At 57.5% G+C, this 17,228-nt stretch overlaps 3 protein-coding genes across 3 annotated transcripts in view; 1 reads left to right on the top strand and 2 right to left on the bottom strand.

Annotated features, from left to right (window-relative positions):
- Positions 1-355: 355 nt before the first annotated feature.
- Positions 356-6,104, bottom strand: VOLCADRAFT_89117 (uncharacterized protein; the record flags this gene model as incomplete). The annotated part of the gene is made up of 8 exons (XM_002948669.1): positions 356-464; positions 1,028-1,142; positions 1,570-1,663; positions 2,456-4,107; positions 4,274-4,437; positions 4,860-5,076; positions 5,476-5,569; positions 6,015-6,104. 8 exons carry the CDS (start codon positions 6,102-6,104, stop codon positions 356-358), a joined length of 2,535 nt encoding a protein of 844 aa, XP_002948715.1.
- A 304-nt stretch (positions 6,105-6,408) lies between these two features.
- VOLCADRAFT_89116 (uncharacterized protein) lies at positions 6,409-12,317 on the top strand (the record flags this gene model as incomplete). The annotated part of the gene is made up of 14 exons (XM_002948789.1): positions 6,409-6,664; positions 6,774-6,848; positions 7,178-7,255; positions 7,770-7,903; positions 8,372-8,722; positions 9,035-9,139; positions 9,324-9,422; positions 9,557-9,658; positions 10,132-10,236; positions 10,885-10,982; positions 11,431-11,442; positions 11,564-11,669; positions 12,017-12,137; positions 12,175-12,317. 14 exons carry the CDS (start codon positions 6,409-6,411, stop codon positions 12,315-12,317), a joined length of 1,785 nt encoding a protein of 594 aa, XP_002948835.1.
- A 523-nt stretch (positions 12,318-12,840) lies between these two features.
- VOLCADRAFT_104041 (uncharacterized protein) overlaps positions 12,841-17,228 on the bottom strand; it is a gene marked incomplete at both ends in the record, with an annotated part of 6,088 nt that continues 1,700 nt past the window's right edge. The window contains 7 exons of the mRNA XM_002948668.1: positions 12,841-12,904; positions 13,813-13,919; positions 14,516-14,767; positions 15,556-15,659; positions 15,909-16,074; positions 16,390-16,471; positions 16,811-16,986. Coding sequence (XP_002948714.1) covers positions 12,841-12,904; positions 13,813-13,919; positions 14,516-14,767; positions 15,556-15,659; positions 15,909-16,074; positions 16,390-16,471; positions 16,811-16,986 — 951 coding nt within the window. The remainder of the gene's footprint in view (positions 12,905-13,812; positions 13,920-14,515; positions 14,768-15,555; positions 15,660-15,908; positions 16,075-16,389; positions 16,472-16,810; positions 16,987-17,228) is intronic.

Genomic DNA, 17,228 nt, shown 5'->3' with positions numbered 1-17,228 from the left:
TCAACAGAAGTACTTCGTACGGCATTCCTCAGGAGACGAATGCGATATATCCAACTGATTGCCGGCACGTCTTTCCCACCCCGCTCACCCCGCTCCTTTACTCCTCCTCCCCTCCTCCTCCTCCTCCTCCTCCTCCTGTAACCGCGTACCACGTACCCTAGGCCTGACGGTGAGCTTCGTTCCTTCTCCACTCCTCTAAAACGCCCCACCCGGTCCCCACTCCAACCAGCCGTCCTTCCAAGCCCTTCTCCCCTTTCATGCCTTCGCACCAACATCCGCCGGCTGGCGTCCTCTCCCGATCGACCCTCAACCCACACCACCCTCCGCATCACCACTTCAGCACCAAACCTCAGCATCACAGGTACCTCTTCACCGCATAGTCGCCCCAGTACACGGCGTACTGGTCCCGCTGGAAGACCGCGCAGCTGATGTCGCCGCCCGCCCACAACCCCACGTACCAGCTCCTGAAAGGTCGGGGTTGCGCCGGGGGGGGGGGGGGCGGAGGGCGTTGTTGTGTTTGGAGCGGTGTTTGTGTGTGGAGGTCGCACGGGGAAGAAAGAGAGTTGGGTTGTTGGATTCGGGGCGCGTTTCGGTAGTTGGTTGGTTCCGGAGCACTTCGGAGCATTTGCTTCTGCTCCAGGGGGTTTGGATCAGCCCACGGCCGCCACACACCGCTTCATACACCGCACTGTTGCATTCGTACTCTAGTACGACGACGTGGCGGTGGGTCAGTGCCATCCGAAGATGCAGATGTTGCACACAGAGCTTGCAGGAGGACAGACAGACAGACAGACAGACAGGCAAACAGACAGACAGACAGACAGACAGACAGGCAGACAGACAGGCAGGCAGACAGCAGATGCTTGGGTGGGGCCTGCGACCCGAAACGCCTCAAGAGTGAGTGCCACACACACAGGAGCCCATCCCGTTCCTCCCACCCATTAATTCGATCAACCTACAACCTCTCAACTGTTTACAACTATCTACAACTGTCCCGACCGTGCCAACCAGGCGTTTCCGAACCCACCAATGTCGGAATGATGGAAGGCGGTTGATCACATCGACGGCTTGTCCTTTAACCTTAAGCAACAGCTGGTTGGTATGCGGCTGACCTTGCCGCAAAATGAGCTCCACAGAGTCACCTGAGCGACCCGTGGGTCGGCCGTTAACAAGGGCGTGGGGGAACGGGGAGGTAAAGAACGATGAAAGGGCGGGAAAGGTGAACGAAGAGAGCGGCCAAGGGCGGACTAGGAACTTGGAAATGTATGCACTCTTGGAGTGTGAAGTGCACTGCAGACAGACAGACAGACAGACAGAGATAATGTTACACCACAAGAGCTGCGGGCATCCAAGGCCCCTCCCCGACCTCTCCCGGAACGCAAATACGTCAACAGGTACCTTGAGAGGCAACTGGCCAGTGTCCCCCGGACACCCCGCTCTCCGCCTCCCCTGCATCTCTCTCTCCATCTCTGTACGCACATGCGCGCGCGTGTGTGTGTATGTATGTGTACGTATGTATGTCAGTTGACGTAGCGTGGTCCGACATCGGTCCGTGGGGGACGTTCTTACCCTTTCTCCAGAGCGGTTGCAGCTCTCCCACCAGCTCCCCTCCTGTCCCCTGAGGCCCCAAGTGGGAGTGGGGTGGCTGTAGCTGCTGCTGCCACTGCGGTTGTGGGTTGTGGGGTGGGCTGGGCTGGGAGGAGCCGCCCGCGACAACCGAGGAGGGGGGGGTCGTGGGGGGGCCGGAGGAGGCGGGTGAGGAGTGGGAGGGGGAGGAGGGGGATGGTGTTGCACTCATCGGCGGCTTCATGCACGGCTCCGTGGCACCTCGGGCGGCCTCTGATGGTGCTAGCGACGACGACGACGATGATGATGGAGATGATGATGGAGATGATGATGGAGATGTTAAGGATGGGAGGTCCTGCAGGCCGCGTCTTGGTCCGCTACCGCCGCTACTGCTGCTGCTGCTGCTGCCCAGCCTACCGCCCCCCGTGTGGTCGTTGTAGGTGCAGCCGTTACTCTGACATACGACACGATATAACACAGGACCGGGGAGGTAGGAGCATAGGACAGAATGAATGGAACGGGGTGGCGGGATGGTGTGGTAAGAATGTTGTCGGTATGTACTTTATGTCATCATACATAAACGCAGAAATGCCATTTTGAGGGTGTCTATTACTGTGGGCGCGGAAGAAGTGTAGATATGTGAAGCGAGGGGCACCTTTTGCGGGGGACGCATCAGCGCCTCCTACGCCGACTGCTAGCAGGCCAGGCCGGTCAGATAGCACACTAGCAGTTGGCGACGTAGATCAAGCCTGTTGCGGTTGCCTGGTTCGTTGTAGCGTAACCAGGCATCTCGCACCTTCACAACCTCCTCAAGCTCAGGGCCCACCTGCACCCCTTTCCCCCCCTTCCCCCCACACAGACACACAGACACACAGACACCCCTCTCTACCTTCCAGCCGTAGCAGGGAATCTGAGCGCCCTTCCTGTCCAGCTGGGCACGTGACGTAAGGCCCAGGAAAACACCCCCGGGCAGCAGATCCCGCCGCGATACGAACGTCATTGAGATCTGTCCCTCGTCGTACGTCGTATCGATGAAAATGTCGAAGGGTTCGGCCGCCGAGGCGGCGGCGGAGCCGCCGCTGGCACCCGTCGGCGCGGGAGCCGCCGCCGCCGCCGCCCGTACGTCATCTTCTGTGTGCACGCTCACCCTCAGGCCGCGCGCTTCGGTGTAGTCTGTAGATATGTAAAACAGCTGGGATATACTCGGGAATGTACGGACCGGCAGCGGCGACAGCTTGGTAATGGTACGGTCGGCGGCGCCGCTGCCGCGACCGCCGCCGCCGGCGTCACGGCTACCGTAGCGCCGCGGCGGCGTGAGCCGCGACGCGTCATTTGCAGCGGCGCCGCCACCAGCCGCACTGCCAATCTGCCGGCTGCTGCTAGCGGTCCGCGGCGGCGGCGGCGAGGCCTGGCGCGCTGGTCTTCCGTCGCCGCCGCCGCCACCCTGCTGCTGCTGCTGCCGCTGCTGCGCCGTGTGATTTCGGTCATTTTGACTGTTACTGTTGCTGTCCCTTGTTATGAGGGAAGAGTTCGGTTCGGAGCGCCCATGGGCGCCATCATCACTGCTACTGCCTCCGCCCCTGCTACTGCCGCCACTACGGAGGCTGCCGAGGATGCTGCGTGTCACCGTGTCAGGAATGAAGTCCTCACTGTCTATTTTGGGCTCCGGCGGGTGGTGGTTATGATTATGGTGGTTGTGGTGGTTATGATTATGCCGCTGGCGCTGCTGCGATGTATTATACCCCAGGGTGGGGCGGGTGCGGTGGCAGCGCTGCTGATTTGGGTTTTGGCCTTTGCGGATTCCATAGCTTCCATGGCGCTGGTGGGCATTGGTGCTCCCGGAGTCAGAGTCCGGAAGCTGTTCATGTTTCTGTTGCTGCCCCCGCTGATGTTGATGCTCGACCCAACCTGGAACTGGATCTGGATCGCGAAGAGATCTCCCTGCGGCCGCAGCAGCCGCCGCCGCCTCGTCACCTGCGGCGGCACCCCCTTCATCTGCCGCCGCGGCAGAGAAAGAGACAGAGGCAGTGTGCTCGCTGGCGCCACCACGCCGCACAGCACCGGGACCGGCAGCTGCGGTGCCGCCGCCACCACCACCGCCGCCGCCTCGCCCGCCTCCCCCATCACCCTCCTGCCAGTTCCTTTTCCTACTCTGCTGCCGCTGCTGGCGGTGGTGCCGCAGGTGGTGCCGCAGGTGGTGGCCATCAGCAAGGTCAGGCCGCCGCCGTCGATCACCCAGATAAGGCACCCCCGCCCCCGCCCCCGCCCCCGCCCCCGCTGCCGGAGTCGTCGTCGTCGTAATAGTAGTAGAGGTGATGGCCTGAGGAGGCAATGATGACCCACGGGACGTTTCCGTGGTCTGCTGCGGCTGATGAAGTGGCTGGTGAGGGAGAGCTGAAGGAGGAGCCGGCGGCCGCCGGGATAAGTCGTCGGCCAGCGGGTCATGGCCGTGCGCGATCGGAATGGCCGCTCCGGGGTACGGCAGCACCTCCAAGTACGACAGGAGGCGACGGAAGGGCGCTTCGTCGGCGGGTTGTACGGCTGGCAGACAACCGACAAGGCTTCCTGCGGGCGGTTGTTAATTCGTGCGGGTGGATGGCAGTGAAGGAGATGAGGGAGATGAGGCGATACGCACAAACGCCTTTCTCACCACATTTTTTAGGCCCCCACCCCCCACCCCACCCCCCACCCGACCTTCCCCGCTCACCTCCGGTCACAGTAGCCTCCCTCAGGTATCGGAGCACCAGTTGAAAGAGATTTGGATCGCAGTCCAGGCAAACACGACCACAGCTGTCGTACCTGAGCTCCCCCTCCGCCCCCTGCCGGAACATGGCGGCCAGGCGGCTGCCGGGAACCACCTGAAGGGTGGAGCTGGGGGCCGGGGGCCCAGGGGGGGAGGGGGTGGGTAATGGGCGCGGGTAAGCAGGTCACGTGGGATGGCGGTGCACCAGCAGGAGCTCCCACTAGTTGTTATTTGGGGTCAAATTCTTTAACTATAGCCCCAGCCCCAATCCCAGCACTAGTCGTGCCCTCAGTCAAAGGCCCTGATCACGCACCATCTGATCCGCGCTAGCTGGTCCTGTATAGCCGTATGCGCGGGTTTCCATCGCCGCATAAGGCCCCAAAGTCAGCCCTCCTATCAACCCCCACGAGGGCACTAGGCCTCTCCCGCCTTCCCGCTTGGCCCGCGGACTCATGACCGGTCAAACTAAAGCCCGTCCAAGGTAAGGCCCTTCAACCATAAGACCCTTATAAAGGCCCACATAAGGCCCTTCTCCCCCGCCGGTTCTCACCGTGTGGTTTGCATCAGCTTTCCCCCGACGTTGAGTTCCAGCAGGTCATCTTCACCGGAGCCGGGCAGGGGCTCGCGGGACAACATGCGCTGCCGCCGGGCCCAGCGGATGCTGGAGAGCCGGGCAGGGCGACAGCTGTCGTTGCCGCCGTTGCCGCCGCCTGGGGCTCCCCCTCGGGGTTCCTCTACGACAGCTCGCACGCGCAGCGCCGCGGCACCTGTAGGTGTGTGGGTGTTTTGGAGGTTTGTGCGGGTTTGTGCGGGCGGGCGTGTTGCTAGATGCTGGTGAGAATGGGGTTGCGGGATTGTTTGGTGGAATTTGAAGGTGGTTTATGAAGACGGTTCCGATCGGGACCTTCTGCAGGATATGCCTAGCATCCTGCGGCCCCACTTATCTGTTAAGACAAACGTCTACAACATTAAAGTGAAGAAATAATTGTTACGAAGAGAAGATTTGCTAGACGGTATATTGGTGCTGTACGGGCATGTCATGGTTTGCGGATGAAGTGGGCGGGCAGCTTGCCGGTGGTGACGAGCTTAAATTGATGATTCGCTGGCGTTAAAAGCCAATCGCATTGTGGAATCATTGCGTCCCAAGAAGGCTTTAATAAACGCACCTGGGTGCAGGCGCAGGCGCGCCGAGCCCAATGGCGCGGCGATAACCACTGGACCACCTGTGACGACAACCCCACCAGACCAGGCTTTGCACTGCTGAAATCGCCGCATTTAGCAAAGTTGATTTACAGGTGATGGTAGCTCCTGAAACAAGGAACATCGGGGTTTCGCGCGCATGGGGCACATCACACATCGACAACTGTCCAAGCTGCAAAATGATGAACGATGATTACAGCGAGCCAGAATCAACAAATGCAGCCGCTCTGCACAAGCTGAGGCCACGGCGAAGGAGAAGCGCGCTTAACGACGCCCTGGTTCACAGTGTCCAAAGCCCTTTTGCCAAGAAAACACCAGTAGAGGTCGACAAGAGCATGTCCAATATCGTGCTTACATTCACCTGCTTCATCCTGCATAGATACCATGTCGCTGGCGAGTTGATACGCTCTAGATACTAGTAAGCAATGCAGCGCTTTGCAAGCAAACAAGCGCATATTACAGCCGATACTGACATATGTACATCAGCCATGATTGTCGAACTCACCTCCTGTGGAGGAAAAAGTTCCGAAACGCGCGACAGTTGCTCCTTGCGACGACCGCAGAAAGACGCGCTAGCCGTGTATACAGAAAGCATAAGAACACGTTTTCCTCTCCATTTACTAACCTGTTCATTTTCAGCGATCAATGTTTAGAAACGTCCCGGAAACAGTCAACTTTCCGTACGTGCGTTCCTCTTTCAGCTGCCACAAACAGATAGATGTATCACTGTAACTTTTCCATAACTTCAAGCTGGCAACTCTTATGACAGGGTAACTCGTTATTACATGCTGAAGTGGACGTATGAAGTTGCCATCCATTGGAGCAATAGATTAACCCGAGGCCTGAAAAATTGTTCTGCACAGTTCTTAAAAGCCGTGCCTCGTCGGCATAGTCGTCCCATGGCTGAACAGCCCGGACTTGACGACGCACAATCGCCATCAGGAGGAAGCGCAGACTCCAGTAGCGATGACGATGATGGAGTGACGCACGTGGGCATTGAGCTGGTTCCCAGTTTTGACCTTGATGCTGCAGGTATGCCCACACCTAACCTGGCTGGCGAGCGCATGCTGCTATCGTCTCGCAACAAACTCCCCCCCATGAATTGGGCTAAACTTATTCCGAACCTGCTATCCACAATCCGACCAGGACAATTACGTACGTTGATCGCACCACTAGCATATCGGAGTTTATGGTCCAGTCGTGTATTCTCCGCCGACTTATTGACCCGCCACGTGCTGTCGTACTCGTGCACATACACACACAGGTACGGGGCCTGCGGCATGGGGCGGCGTGCGCCACTTCGACCCCAACACGGCGGCGCAACACCGCTACCTAGGGGGTACGTTCCACACGAATCCATACGACAGGTTGATGGACAGATAGACAGACTAGCAGACACTTAACAGTGGACCGACAGACAGACGAACTTAACGAGCAGACGGACCCCAACACAAACGGACAACGAACACACGTAACCCGCTGGGGGTTATACACCGTGCCATATGCCGGGAGGGGCTTTGGAAGCATTGGCTGTGCTGCCGTACATTCTTTCCACGTGCCAGATGCATGTTTTTGCTTTCTAATCCTTTTGCCGTACTTCGCGTCTGTCCACGTCCTTCCTTGCCCGTACATGGTTCACGTGGTCACTCTCGTTCCTCAATTCCGCAGATGTGGACGAGCTGGGTGGAGGTTCGAGGTTGCTGGAGGAGGGCGCCACATACACCCTGCCGCTGTTCCCGCTAGAGGGTGGGTCGCGGGGCGAAGGGGGGAGGAGAGGGGAGGAGAGGGGAGGTCACGCAAAGGGGGCTTAGGGGGCCAGGGGGAAATCATTACACAGTACGACACAGCAAGGTATATCTTGGAAAGGTATGCAGCCAGGGTTAGCTGTCGTGGCCGTCCCTGAGACTCCCAGTCGCTGTTTTCCCCACCCCCCCCCACCCCAAACCCCTCCCATGCCTTCCCATGCCTTGCCTTGCTTCGTGCGGATGATATCCCCCGTGACCGTATCCGTGACCCTATCCGTGGATTATCCGTGCATCTCTGGTATCTGGTTTCCATTCGCCAGTGGTTCGTCTTGTCCCCTTCCCCCCCAACCTACCTAGCGTGCCCTACACACACACACACACCCCTTGTATCCCCCCTCATCTCCCCAACCCCTGAAACCCCGCCGAACCCAATCCGGACTTTGGATTTTGGCGGTCCGATTCCGACTTGCTTCCATGTGTGATCTCCCCCCTGCCCCCCTGCCCCCACCCTGCAGGTGTAGTGCTGCTCCCCGGCGAGAACCTCCCCCTCTTCCTGCACTCACCCCAAGATGTGCTCAAACTGGAGAGGGCCCTCAGACTGCCGCCCGGGGCACCCACCGCGAGGCTGATTGCGGTGGTAGGGCCGGGGGTGCGTGTAGATGTGTGTGTATGTATGTATGTATGTGTGTGTATGTATGTATGTGTGTGTTTTGGAAGGGAGTATCGGGATGTGCGATTGTGTGCAGAAAGGGAAAGAGTCTCCAAGGCAATCTGAGCTTAATACTCGACAAGTACTGGTCCAGGAATGAAGTAGTGGTAGAAATATTTGAAATGTTTGAAGATTTAGATATCTTTCGAAGATGTAGGAAAGCGCCAGAGCGAGCAGGAATAGCCGTCTCTGTAGTAGTGGAGCGGCAGCGGTGGACTACCGGCTGGGGGTGGGCGGCTAGAGTCGACTGTGCTAGCTAACAATGGACGCCGCCTCCTTGATGGCTGTGCAGTAAAAAACATTTTGTGAAAGTGTTTAGAAATTTGAAAGCCGTACGGCGCTGTCTTGCACCCAACTACAAATCCTATATCTTCTGACCAATCACCTTCCCCCCTTTCACCTCCCCAGACGCACACCTCCTGGCGTTCGCACATGTCCCTGGTGGGATGTACGGCAGAAATACGGCGACTGCGCCGGCACACGGCGGAAGACGAGCAGGCAGCGGGGGCGATGGGGGCGGCAGCCGCTGTGGGAGGAACCGTCTTGGGTCCGGAGAGGGTCGCTGCCGCCGCCGCTGACGGCAACCGCGGCGGCGGCGCCGCTGCCGCTGCCGCCGCCGGCCGAGCTCTCCCCTCTATGGTTGCCGTTGTAGCTCGTGGTCGTCAGCGGCTGCTGATTGATTTGTCAGCCCTGACCGACACGTTCCGGGTTCGTGTCAAGGTGTTACCCGAGGGTATGGCGGAGAGGCCGCCGCGGCAGGTGGGGGGAAGGGGAGGGGGAGCATCGCATGCAGTCAAGTGGCGGTTGATGGGGAGGTTGGCGGGGAGGAGGGGGGAAAAGGGGGGGGTGGGGAAAGTGTATGTGTGTGTATTGGGATTGCGTGGACAAGGGAAAGAAGGGAGGGGGGAGTTCTGGAGCAGTGGAGGAAAGGGGAGAGGGGGCGGCACCACAACGGTGTTCGTTCGTTTGCTAATTCAGTGCTCCTGCTGCTACTGCTGTTGCTGTTGCTGTTCCATCCGCCGTGTGCTTTCCCGGATTCAAATTTTTGAATTCAAACCCGGCCGTCTGCAGTTGGCGGCTGGAGCGGCGTTTTGGTCCCCTTGGGCAGCTCGGCTGTACGACGTCCCCGCACTAGCCGGCCGGGTTCAGGAGCTGTGCAGCGGTGTACTGCCGCAGGTTGGGGGGGGGGGGGAGGGGAGGGGAGGGGGGATGTGCGGGTAGTGGGAGGACGCGCGTCTGTGTTTGCATGTGCGTGTGTACGTGTGCGCATTGCGTGCGTGCACGTGTATGTGCTTGTATGTCTATGCGACATGAAACGATGTCACATACTCGCGCCCCGGGGTCTTGTTGCCCGCCACAGCGCCCGCAAACACCACCTCACACCACCACCACCTTCGGCATTTCCCTCGTCGCGGCTCAGATCATTAAAACCAATATATGGCGGTGGCCTTGGCTGTCTGTGCGTATGTATGTCTATGTCTGTGTGTGTGTGTGTTGAATTTGAACAACCCGCTCCCTTTACCCGCACTTCGTCCCAAAACCCGAAACTCCCTCTTTCCTCGTTCCTTGCCCCCCATCCCTTTCCTCCGCAAGATCGCCTCCAAGTTTGGCCCCAGTACGGCAGTACGGGGTCCTTTAGCTCTCCAGCGGTACGGATACTGGCTGGCATCCAACCTGCCTCTCAGCGCAGAGCGGGTACGACAGACTGGCGTATGTACGGGAGGGCAGTTAACTATCGACCAGCTCCTAAAAGCATCAAGACGCACATCAATTCTCTCTTTCCTTGCACACTCGGTTGTTCCTGTGTCGTACTGTGTTTAGACCTACACCTCTACCTCTACCTTCCTACACTGTCAGGAGTCGATTTGGAACTATGAGTTCAAAACGGCATCCATGTGGTGGTGGTGGTGGTGGTGGTGGTGGCGGTGGTGGCGGTGGTGGTGGTGGAACACCGCTCTCCGCCCTTCCTCGTCACCACCCCGTCACCGTTGCTTAGTTAGGCTACTCTGCGCCAGCAATTTGCTCGAAGCTCATCCCTAGATCCATCCGTACTTGAGCGTACTTGAGGCCTCCCCTCCCTGCGCCAACACCCCCCAAAACCCCCCACCCAACTCACAATCTCGTCCACAAATCAAAACACGCACGCACGCACACACGCACGCGCACAGCGGCAGTTGCTACTGGAGTGTCGCGACGCGGCCGAGCGGTTGCGGCTGATGTCGTGCATGTTGACCCGGCTGGGGACCCTGGCGTGTAAGGTGTGCGGGTCGCAGGTGAGGTGAGCTGAAGGGAAGGGCAGGGGGGAAGAGGGGGAAAGGATGAACCACAAACGAGTGAAGCTGCTGCCAAGGAAAGAGTGTAGAAGAAGCAAAACTGACCAGTTGGCGGTTTTGAAGAAGCCGACCTCGGGATGATGTAGTGATGACGACCCCGGAAACCTACCTACCTACCTACCTACCTACCTAGCCGCCAAAACTAAAATAAGAGCGGAAGAAAAGCAGTAATGCCAAGCCGTAAAGAAGTGAAGGGAAGAAAGGGGGAGAAATGCGTAATGACATCACATGATGGGAAATGTAAAACACGTCAACTGCCGACATGGGCAGGCTGTAGGAGAAAGAAGGGGAGGAGAGGGGTAAAAGGGGATTTAGCGGGGCGGTGTGGGGTTAGGGGCGGATCTTCACACCGCGTGTGGCTCACCCACTTGGGAGAGAGGATGGCGGTGGAAAAGAAGTACGGCAAGAGAAGTACGGATGATAATCGGGTCCCAAGTCGGGTCTTTCCTCCCCTCCCAAACCCCTATCTGGCAACTATCCCAGGTACCAAACTTTGGTCTCGTTCGACAGTTTGCGGTTTGGGACGTCTCAGCAGTAGATCCTTAGCTTGTTGTTGCGTGAGGGTAATTCCTGCCGTTGCCTGAACAGGTAACCCGCTGCAGCTGGGCCTTATTGATGAGCTCTGAAGGGGCGGGAGGTGCGTTCGTCAATGCACACGGCTACGTGCACGACATCGCCACGTTCAGGTACGACCGTGTACGGCAGCTCACGCTTCACGTTTGGTTCTTATCGGGGCCTCACCTGGCATTCAGTCCTCCGCCGAAACCCGTTTTGCCGACTGCAGCAGTGTGCGGTGATAGCAGCAGCGCCAGCAGTAGCAGCAGTAGCGTGGAAATTAGCTGGTTATTGCGGGCCGTTGTCGATATGCTGGTAGGTCATCCAATGCGGTACGACAGACATACGCACGTAGATGCACGCGTCGGGCGCACGTACGACGGGTTTTCCCTTCCCCGCATCATAACCCGAAGATTTGATCAGAGATTCCAACGCACATGCGATTGCATCCAGACATTTTGATGTAAAGAAAAGTAAGAACATTCCCCCTACGGGCTACTCTGTTGCTTTTTGGATTATTTCATGTAAAGCTTCCTTTTCTCGCAGACACCCCATCCCCCCCCCCCCCCGCATCCACAGATTCATCCACAGGTACATCCGCGCTCTTGAGAGGGGTTGCCCTCCTGGCCTCAACCCGAACCCAACCCCCGGCCGCCGCTTGCCCATCCCCTGCCTGCCCACCCCCTCGGCCATCCGTACATTCTTCCCTCAGGGCCGTACAACGCCTGTCGTACCAGGGTCAACCGGAGACGGCTTACTCGTGGTTTCCCGGATACGCTTGGACGATTGCCAACTGTACGACATGTGGAAATCACCTTGTACGGCGTTTCTGGGGGGTTGTGGGGTCGGGGTGTGTGTGCGTGTGGCTTCCTAGTGTGTTTTGGGGGGTTGCGTCATGCTTGTGTGCACGGGGAGAGTATATGCATTCCTCGTACATGCGTACGACAGGTATAATATTCACTTCCTTAGTGCATACGCTCCTCCTCCCCGGGTATGTTGTTCTCACTTGCGTTAAGGATTATATAAAACGGTTAATGAAGAGATAATAAAAGTATAGCAACACCTTTGTCCGAAAACGTTTGTTTTTTGTCGAAGTTCCTTCTCCTCCGCAGCCCCGTACCTTGTACATGTCGCCCCGTCTCCTCCCTTCCCTCGGTATCTGTAGCTGTTTGGTCGTCCCAGTCGCGAGCCCCTCTCCCGCTTGAACATGTGCGTGCTTTTTACGCGCGTGCGTTTGCATGTGTTCGTGTGTACGGCACAGGGCTGGCGCTTCACCGCCACTCCAGGTGCGCCTTTGGAACCCTCCATGTTCTGGGGGCTCAGGAGGCCGGCCCTCGTTTGCAGGGACCTGCAACGACGACCTGGACCAGACCACCAACATCACCAACATCACCACCACCAACAACAACAACGACAGCAGCAGCAGCAGCGACAAGGACAACAAGGTGATGTGGACGCGGAAGTAGTAGGAGGAGAGGGGCAAGAGGAAGGGGGGGAGGGAGATGGGGGGCGGATACATGCGGAGCGGTCGTTGCTTGATGCGGTGGCGGCGACGTTTCTATTTTCTGCGCCGGTGGGGGCTGCGTCGAGCAGCGAGGACGGAGAGGAGGAGGGAGAGGGGGAGGAGGGGGAGGTAGAGGAGGGGGAGGATTTCAGTGACGGGGAGGGGGAGCTATGAAGGAGGCGGGGTTAGGGAAAAGATTGACCGTGTGGGGGTTGTTAGGAGGTTTGTGTGGTGTGTGTGCCTCATTTAAACGAGCGGCAGGAAGGGCCGTTGTGTGTGTGCGATGGATGACCTGTGTTTAATTTGACCAAGTGGACATCGGGTTTGGATCTCGCTCCGCAATACGATTGCCTTATGGCATTAGGGAGGTGGAGCGCACTGAACCTTTCTAGTTACTGTTGGATCAAGATGCCGCTGCCTCGCGTGTGAGTTGTGCGAGGTTGTTGTGGCCTTTGCGCTGTGCACTTGGTTAATGTATTCGTTGGTTAGTTGTGCAGGTGGTTGTGCAGGTGGTTGCAAGCGCTGGGAAAGAGGTGCTTGTCATATGCCCTGTTTGGCAAGGCATCTGCCACCATGAGGGGGGGAGGAGGATGCATGTACGCCGCGTTTTTCGTCGTTGCAGAGGCGAGTAGTCGTTCGGCTGTTCGAACAGGGGGAGGGGTGTAAATAACGCACGGCGGCGGCACAGGGTGTAGGGTGCAGGAATAGGAAGTGGGAGAGTAGATCGTGGCTTGCATTTCCTTTCTCCCCTTTCTCGCGGCAGTACAGAAGTCTACAGGCCATTGGGTCCGTCGAATTAATTGACCACCCGTCAGCGGCCCAGCACAAGGCGATGCACGCACCGCTCCGTCCGAAGCACACACGGCCGTCGCAGCACGCACAAGCAAGCAACGAGTCGAACACACATCCGAGGGGTAAACAGTCCCCCCTAACGTGCCATTTGCTCACAAACAAGCTTAATACGGAAAAACATACATACATACATACATACATACATACATGCACGCGACGACACGCTCCAATTTTATGGCTCTGTTGAAAACAACTGATACACTTCAACACCCCACACCCTTGCGGTTCCGTTTCCAAAAGCGCACCCGCACACATACATACATACATACATACATACATACATACATACATACATACATACATACATACATACATGCACGCGACGACACGCTCCAATTTTATGGCTCTGTTGAAAACAACTGATACACTTCAACACCCCACACCCTTGCGGTTCCGTTTCCAAAAGCGCACCCGCACACATACATACATACATACATACATACATACATACATACATACATACATACACACATACATGGCAGCTATCCTGTTGTTTCTTCGCGTATTCGGCACTCTACTCTTCCGCCGGTTCGTTGGTACGCTTTGATTCAGTTAACGTGCACGCAACTGCTCCTGAACACCTCCTGCCAGCCACATGGCCTCACACGGCCGCCAGCCGGCCCTCCTGCAGCATTCGAAGCAGCTCCTTCTTGTTCACCTTTCCCATGGCGTTGCGGGGCAGTGCAGTAACCCAGTGCCAGCGCTTGGGGACCTGGTTAGGTGCGGGGGGGGGGGGGGAAGGAGTGGATTTTGGGGGCTAGGGTTTTGTCGCGAGCGGCCTGTCGCAGGAGTTAAGTGACGACGCACTTTCATCATCAAGGGGGCTCCCATGGGGTTTCGGTTTTGGTGGTTGTAACAGTTAGTTCGCGGGTTTGAAGTGACTGGGGCTTGGGGGACGTCCTCCGCGGGACTGCGGGCTGGCGAAAGTTAAGCCGGTTGGTGAGCGCCTCAGAGGGAAGAAGAGGGTCGGCTGGGGCTCTGGGGTCTCTCGTGGGTTCTGAAAACTGGGCGTGAAGACAACTTAAAACAACAACAAAATCCTAACATCGTTGCATGCATGCATGTAAGTGCATGTGTGTAAGCGCATGTGTGTAAGCGCATGCATGTAAGCGCATGTGTGTAAGCGCATGTGTGTAAGTGCATGCATGTAAATGCATGTGTGTATTGCACCATCCCACCGGAGGACCCCCCACCCCCCCCCAAGATCAAGCGGCCGCTACCTGAGGACCTGGCTTTGGCCAGAACACCGACACGTCTGCCGTACACGCAATACACACAACACACATATTCTTCAACAGCATGCCACACCTGGTACGGCGCCAAGCGCTCTCGACAGAACCGCTGCAGCTCCCCCACCTCAGGCCGTACCGCCGCCACCGTTGTCGTCGTAGCAGGTTCCTCTGCCGTAGCCGCCGACGAAGCTGCCGCTACCGGCGGTAGTGACGGCGGCGGCTGCTTCACCGCGACCAAGGCTGTGACCACCTCTCCGAACGTCTCATCCGGGACCCCCAGCACGGCCACCTCCGCGATGGCGGGATGCTCCAGAACCACGCTCTCGACCTGTACGACAGAGTGCCCCATGGACGCGTGTCCGCTTGTATAATGTGGAAGAGGGGGGAAGTGAAGTGACAGCCCCGGGTTCAGTGCTGCTTTAGTGCTCGCACGCCTCCTCTGTGACTAGGCGGGTGCTATGGAGGCTACATTGTCGTTACCGGTGACGGTGGGAGACCATCATATCACAAACATGTGATATGTGAGGGTGTCATGATCTGTTCCCTGCCTTTCTCTTCACTCCGGAGAGTTTCCACAAATGCATCAAATATCTGTACATACTTCCATACATAATCAAAGTCGTTCCCTCTCCTTGTGGGAAATAATCGTAGTGCTCTAGGCCATGGTGCTATAATATCACTACTGGCCAGTATAAGGCCCGGATCGACGCGTAGCAGAAACACATACAAACAAGTAGAGCACACACACATACACACACATACACACACATACACACACATATACACACATACACACACAGACACACACAGACACACACAGACACACACAGACACACACACACAGACACACACACACAGACACACACACACAGACACACACACAGACACACAGACACACACAGACACACACACACACACGAGGCGATAGTGGCCCCTCACGCCCCTCGTCCCCCACAAGGAGGAGAGTACTTCGGCGGTCGTTCCCGTTGGGGTATATATACGGTTAGGTGGCCCTGGCCAGTGTCAGGCCCGGATCGATATGTAACAAATACACATACGCACTCTCTCACATGCACTCATACACAAATATATACATACATTTACACTTACGGGTACCTGCAGTGCTGATATCTTGTATCCGCTGGATTTTATGATGTCAACACTTGTACGGCCCTCAATAGTGAAGTACGGCGGCGAGCCCGAGGTGCTGGCCGTGTCACCTGCCGTACACATTGTTACAGTGTTTGCGTTACAACACTACTCCCTCACCCCCCTCCTGAGCTGCTGCTCTTGTCCCCCAACCCCAACAAAGCCGCAAACCCCTGCACACCCTCACCGCGAGAGGAACATGTCCCTGCGGCCTTACAGCCACACCACCTACCTGCCTATACCCCAAAGAAGCAAAGCACTCCACACCGCACACCCGCACACCCATACACCCGCACACCCATACACCCGCACACCCGCACCTGTTCGAAAGTACCCCTCGTCGTCGAAGGCCTCGTCCGTGGCCCCCGGTCGCCCCCAGTACCCGGAGAAGACGGTGGGGCCGCGGACCAGCAGCTCACCATCCGGGGCGATGCGGGCCTCGACACCAGGGAGGGGCTCCCCCACCGAGCCGGGCCGCCGCTCGCCCTGTCAGTCCGTCCGTCCGTCAGTCAGTCAGTCAGTCAGTCAGCGGCGGGGGGGAGGGACAGGAGAGTGAAACCGACCGGTCAACCAGTACGGGAAGCCAGCACCTGGCGGGAGCGGTAAATCTCGGGAACAACATTTTCGAAGTTGCTCTCTCGCAACCTTTTCAGATTGGCTTTTATGAGATTCACTCGATTGTTCGTAAATTCGTAAATTTGCATATTACGTAGTACAAAACATAATACACACATGACAGTCCATATATGTGTGTGAATAGAAATAGAAAGATTGTGCAGAGCGAATATATGTATCTCGTACCTTGTACGGATTGGACAGCGCCATCCCGATCTCTGTCATGCCGTACCGCTCCAACAGGAACTCGCCGCTCAGCTCCCGCCACCTGGATTGCGCGAGAGGCGGGAGCATGGCGTGTTTAGCTTGGCGACCCCCGAGGAGCTCCGGTGGGTTTTCTTTGTACCTCCAGGTGTACGATATACGTGCATGTGTACATACATACATACATACACACGCATATCCACGAAGCTGGATAAATTGCTTGCGTACTCCCCTTCTAGACTCCAAACCTGAAAACCATCCAATGACCTCCCTCTCTCCCGCCAATGCGCTATCCCTATCCTTATGAAACGTAGGGTTGGAAACGCTGGTTGGTGGTTTGGTGGTTAGGTGGTTGGGTGGTTAGTGTGGTGGGTGCGTGGGCCAGTACAGTGCGTATCCGTACCTGTTCATGATGGGCACGGGGCAAGCGGAGGACCCGCTGACGGTGAGCCGCAGTGCCCGGGCCGCCTCCCGCATCTCTTCGGCTTTTTGTGGGTTAGTGGCTGCCGTACTGTCGTACTGCGCCAGCAGGTACGAGTACATGGTGGGCACCCCCATGAAGACGGAGATGTCGCCGGACTGTAAAAGGATGCGTGTGGTACGAGGGGGGGGCCGTTTAAAAGGGGACGTAAGGTGGGGGTGTACGTGTGTATGTATGAACATGTGTAAAAATCAAGAGGCTGAAGGTCGCCTCAGGTAAGGTGTACGAGCTGGGAGGTGTCCGTATTCGTCGTACCCTGTACGTGATCAGGAAAGAACTGGCCGAGCAAAATGATCCCCTTGGCGACCAGCAACCCCCCACCCGTCCCCCACCCCACCGG

This window comes from Volvox carteri, assembly GCF_000143455.1.
Source record: "Volvox carteri f. nagariensis unplaced genomic scaffold VOLCAscaffold_11, whole genome shotgun sequence".
Lineage (NCBI taxonomy): Eukaryota > Viridiplantae > Chlorophyta > Chlorophyceae > Chlamydomonadales > Volvocaceae > Volvox > Volvox carteri.
Note: the sequence above shows the minus strand (reverse complement) of the source record. Positions and strands in the feature narration are given on the sequence as shown.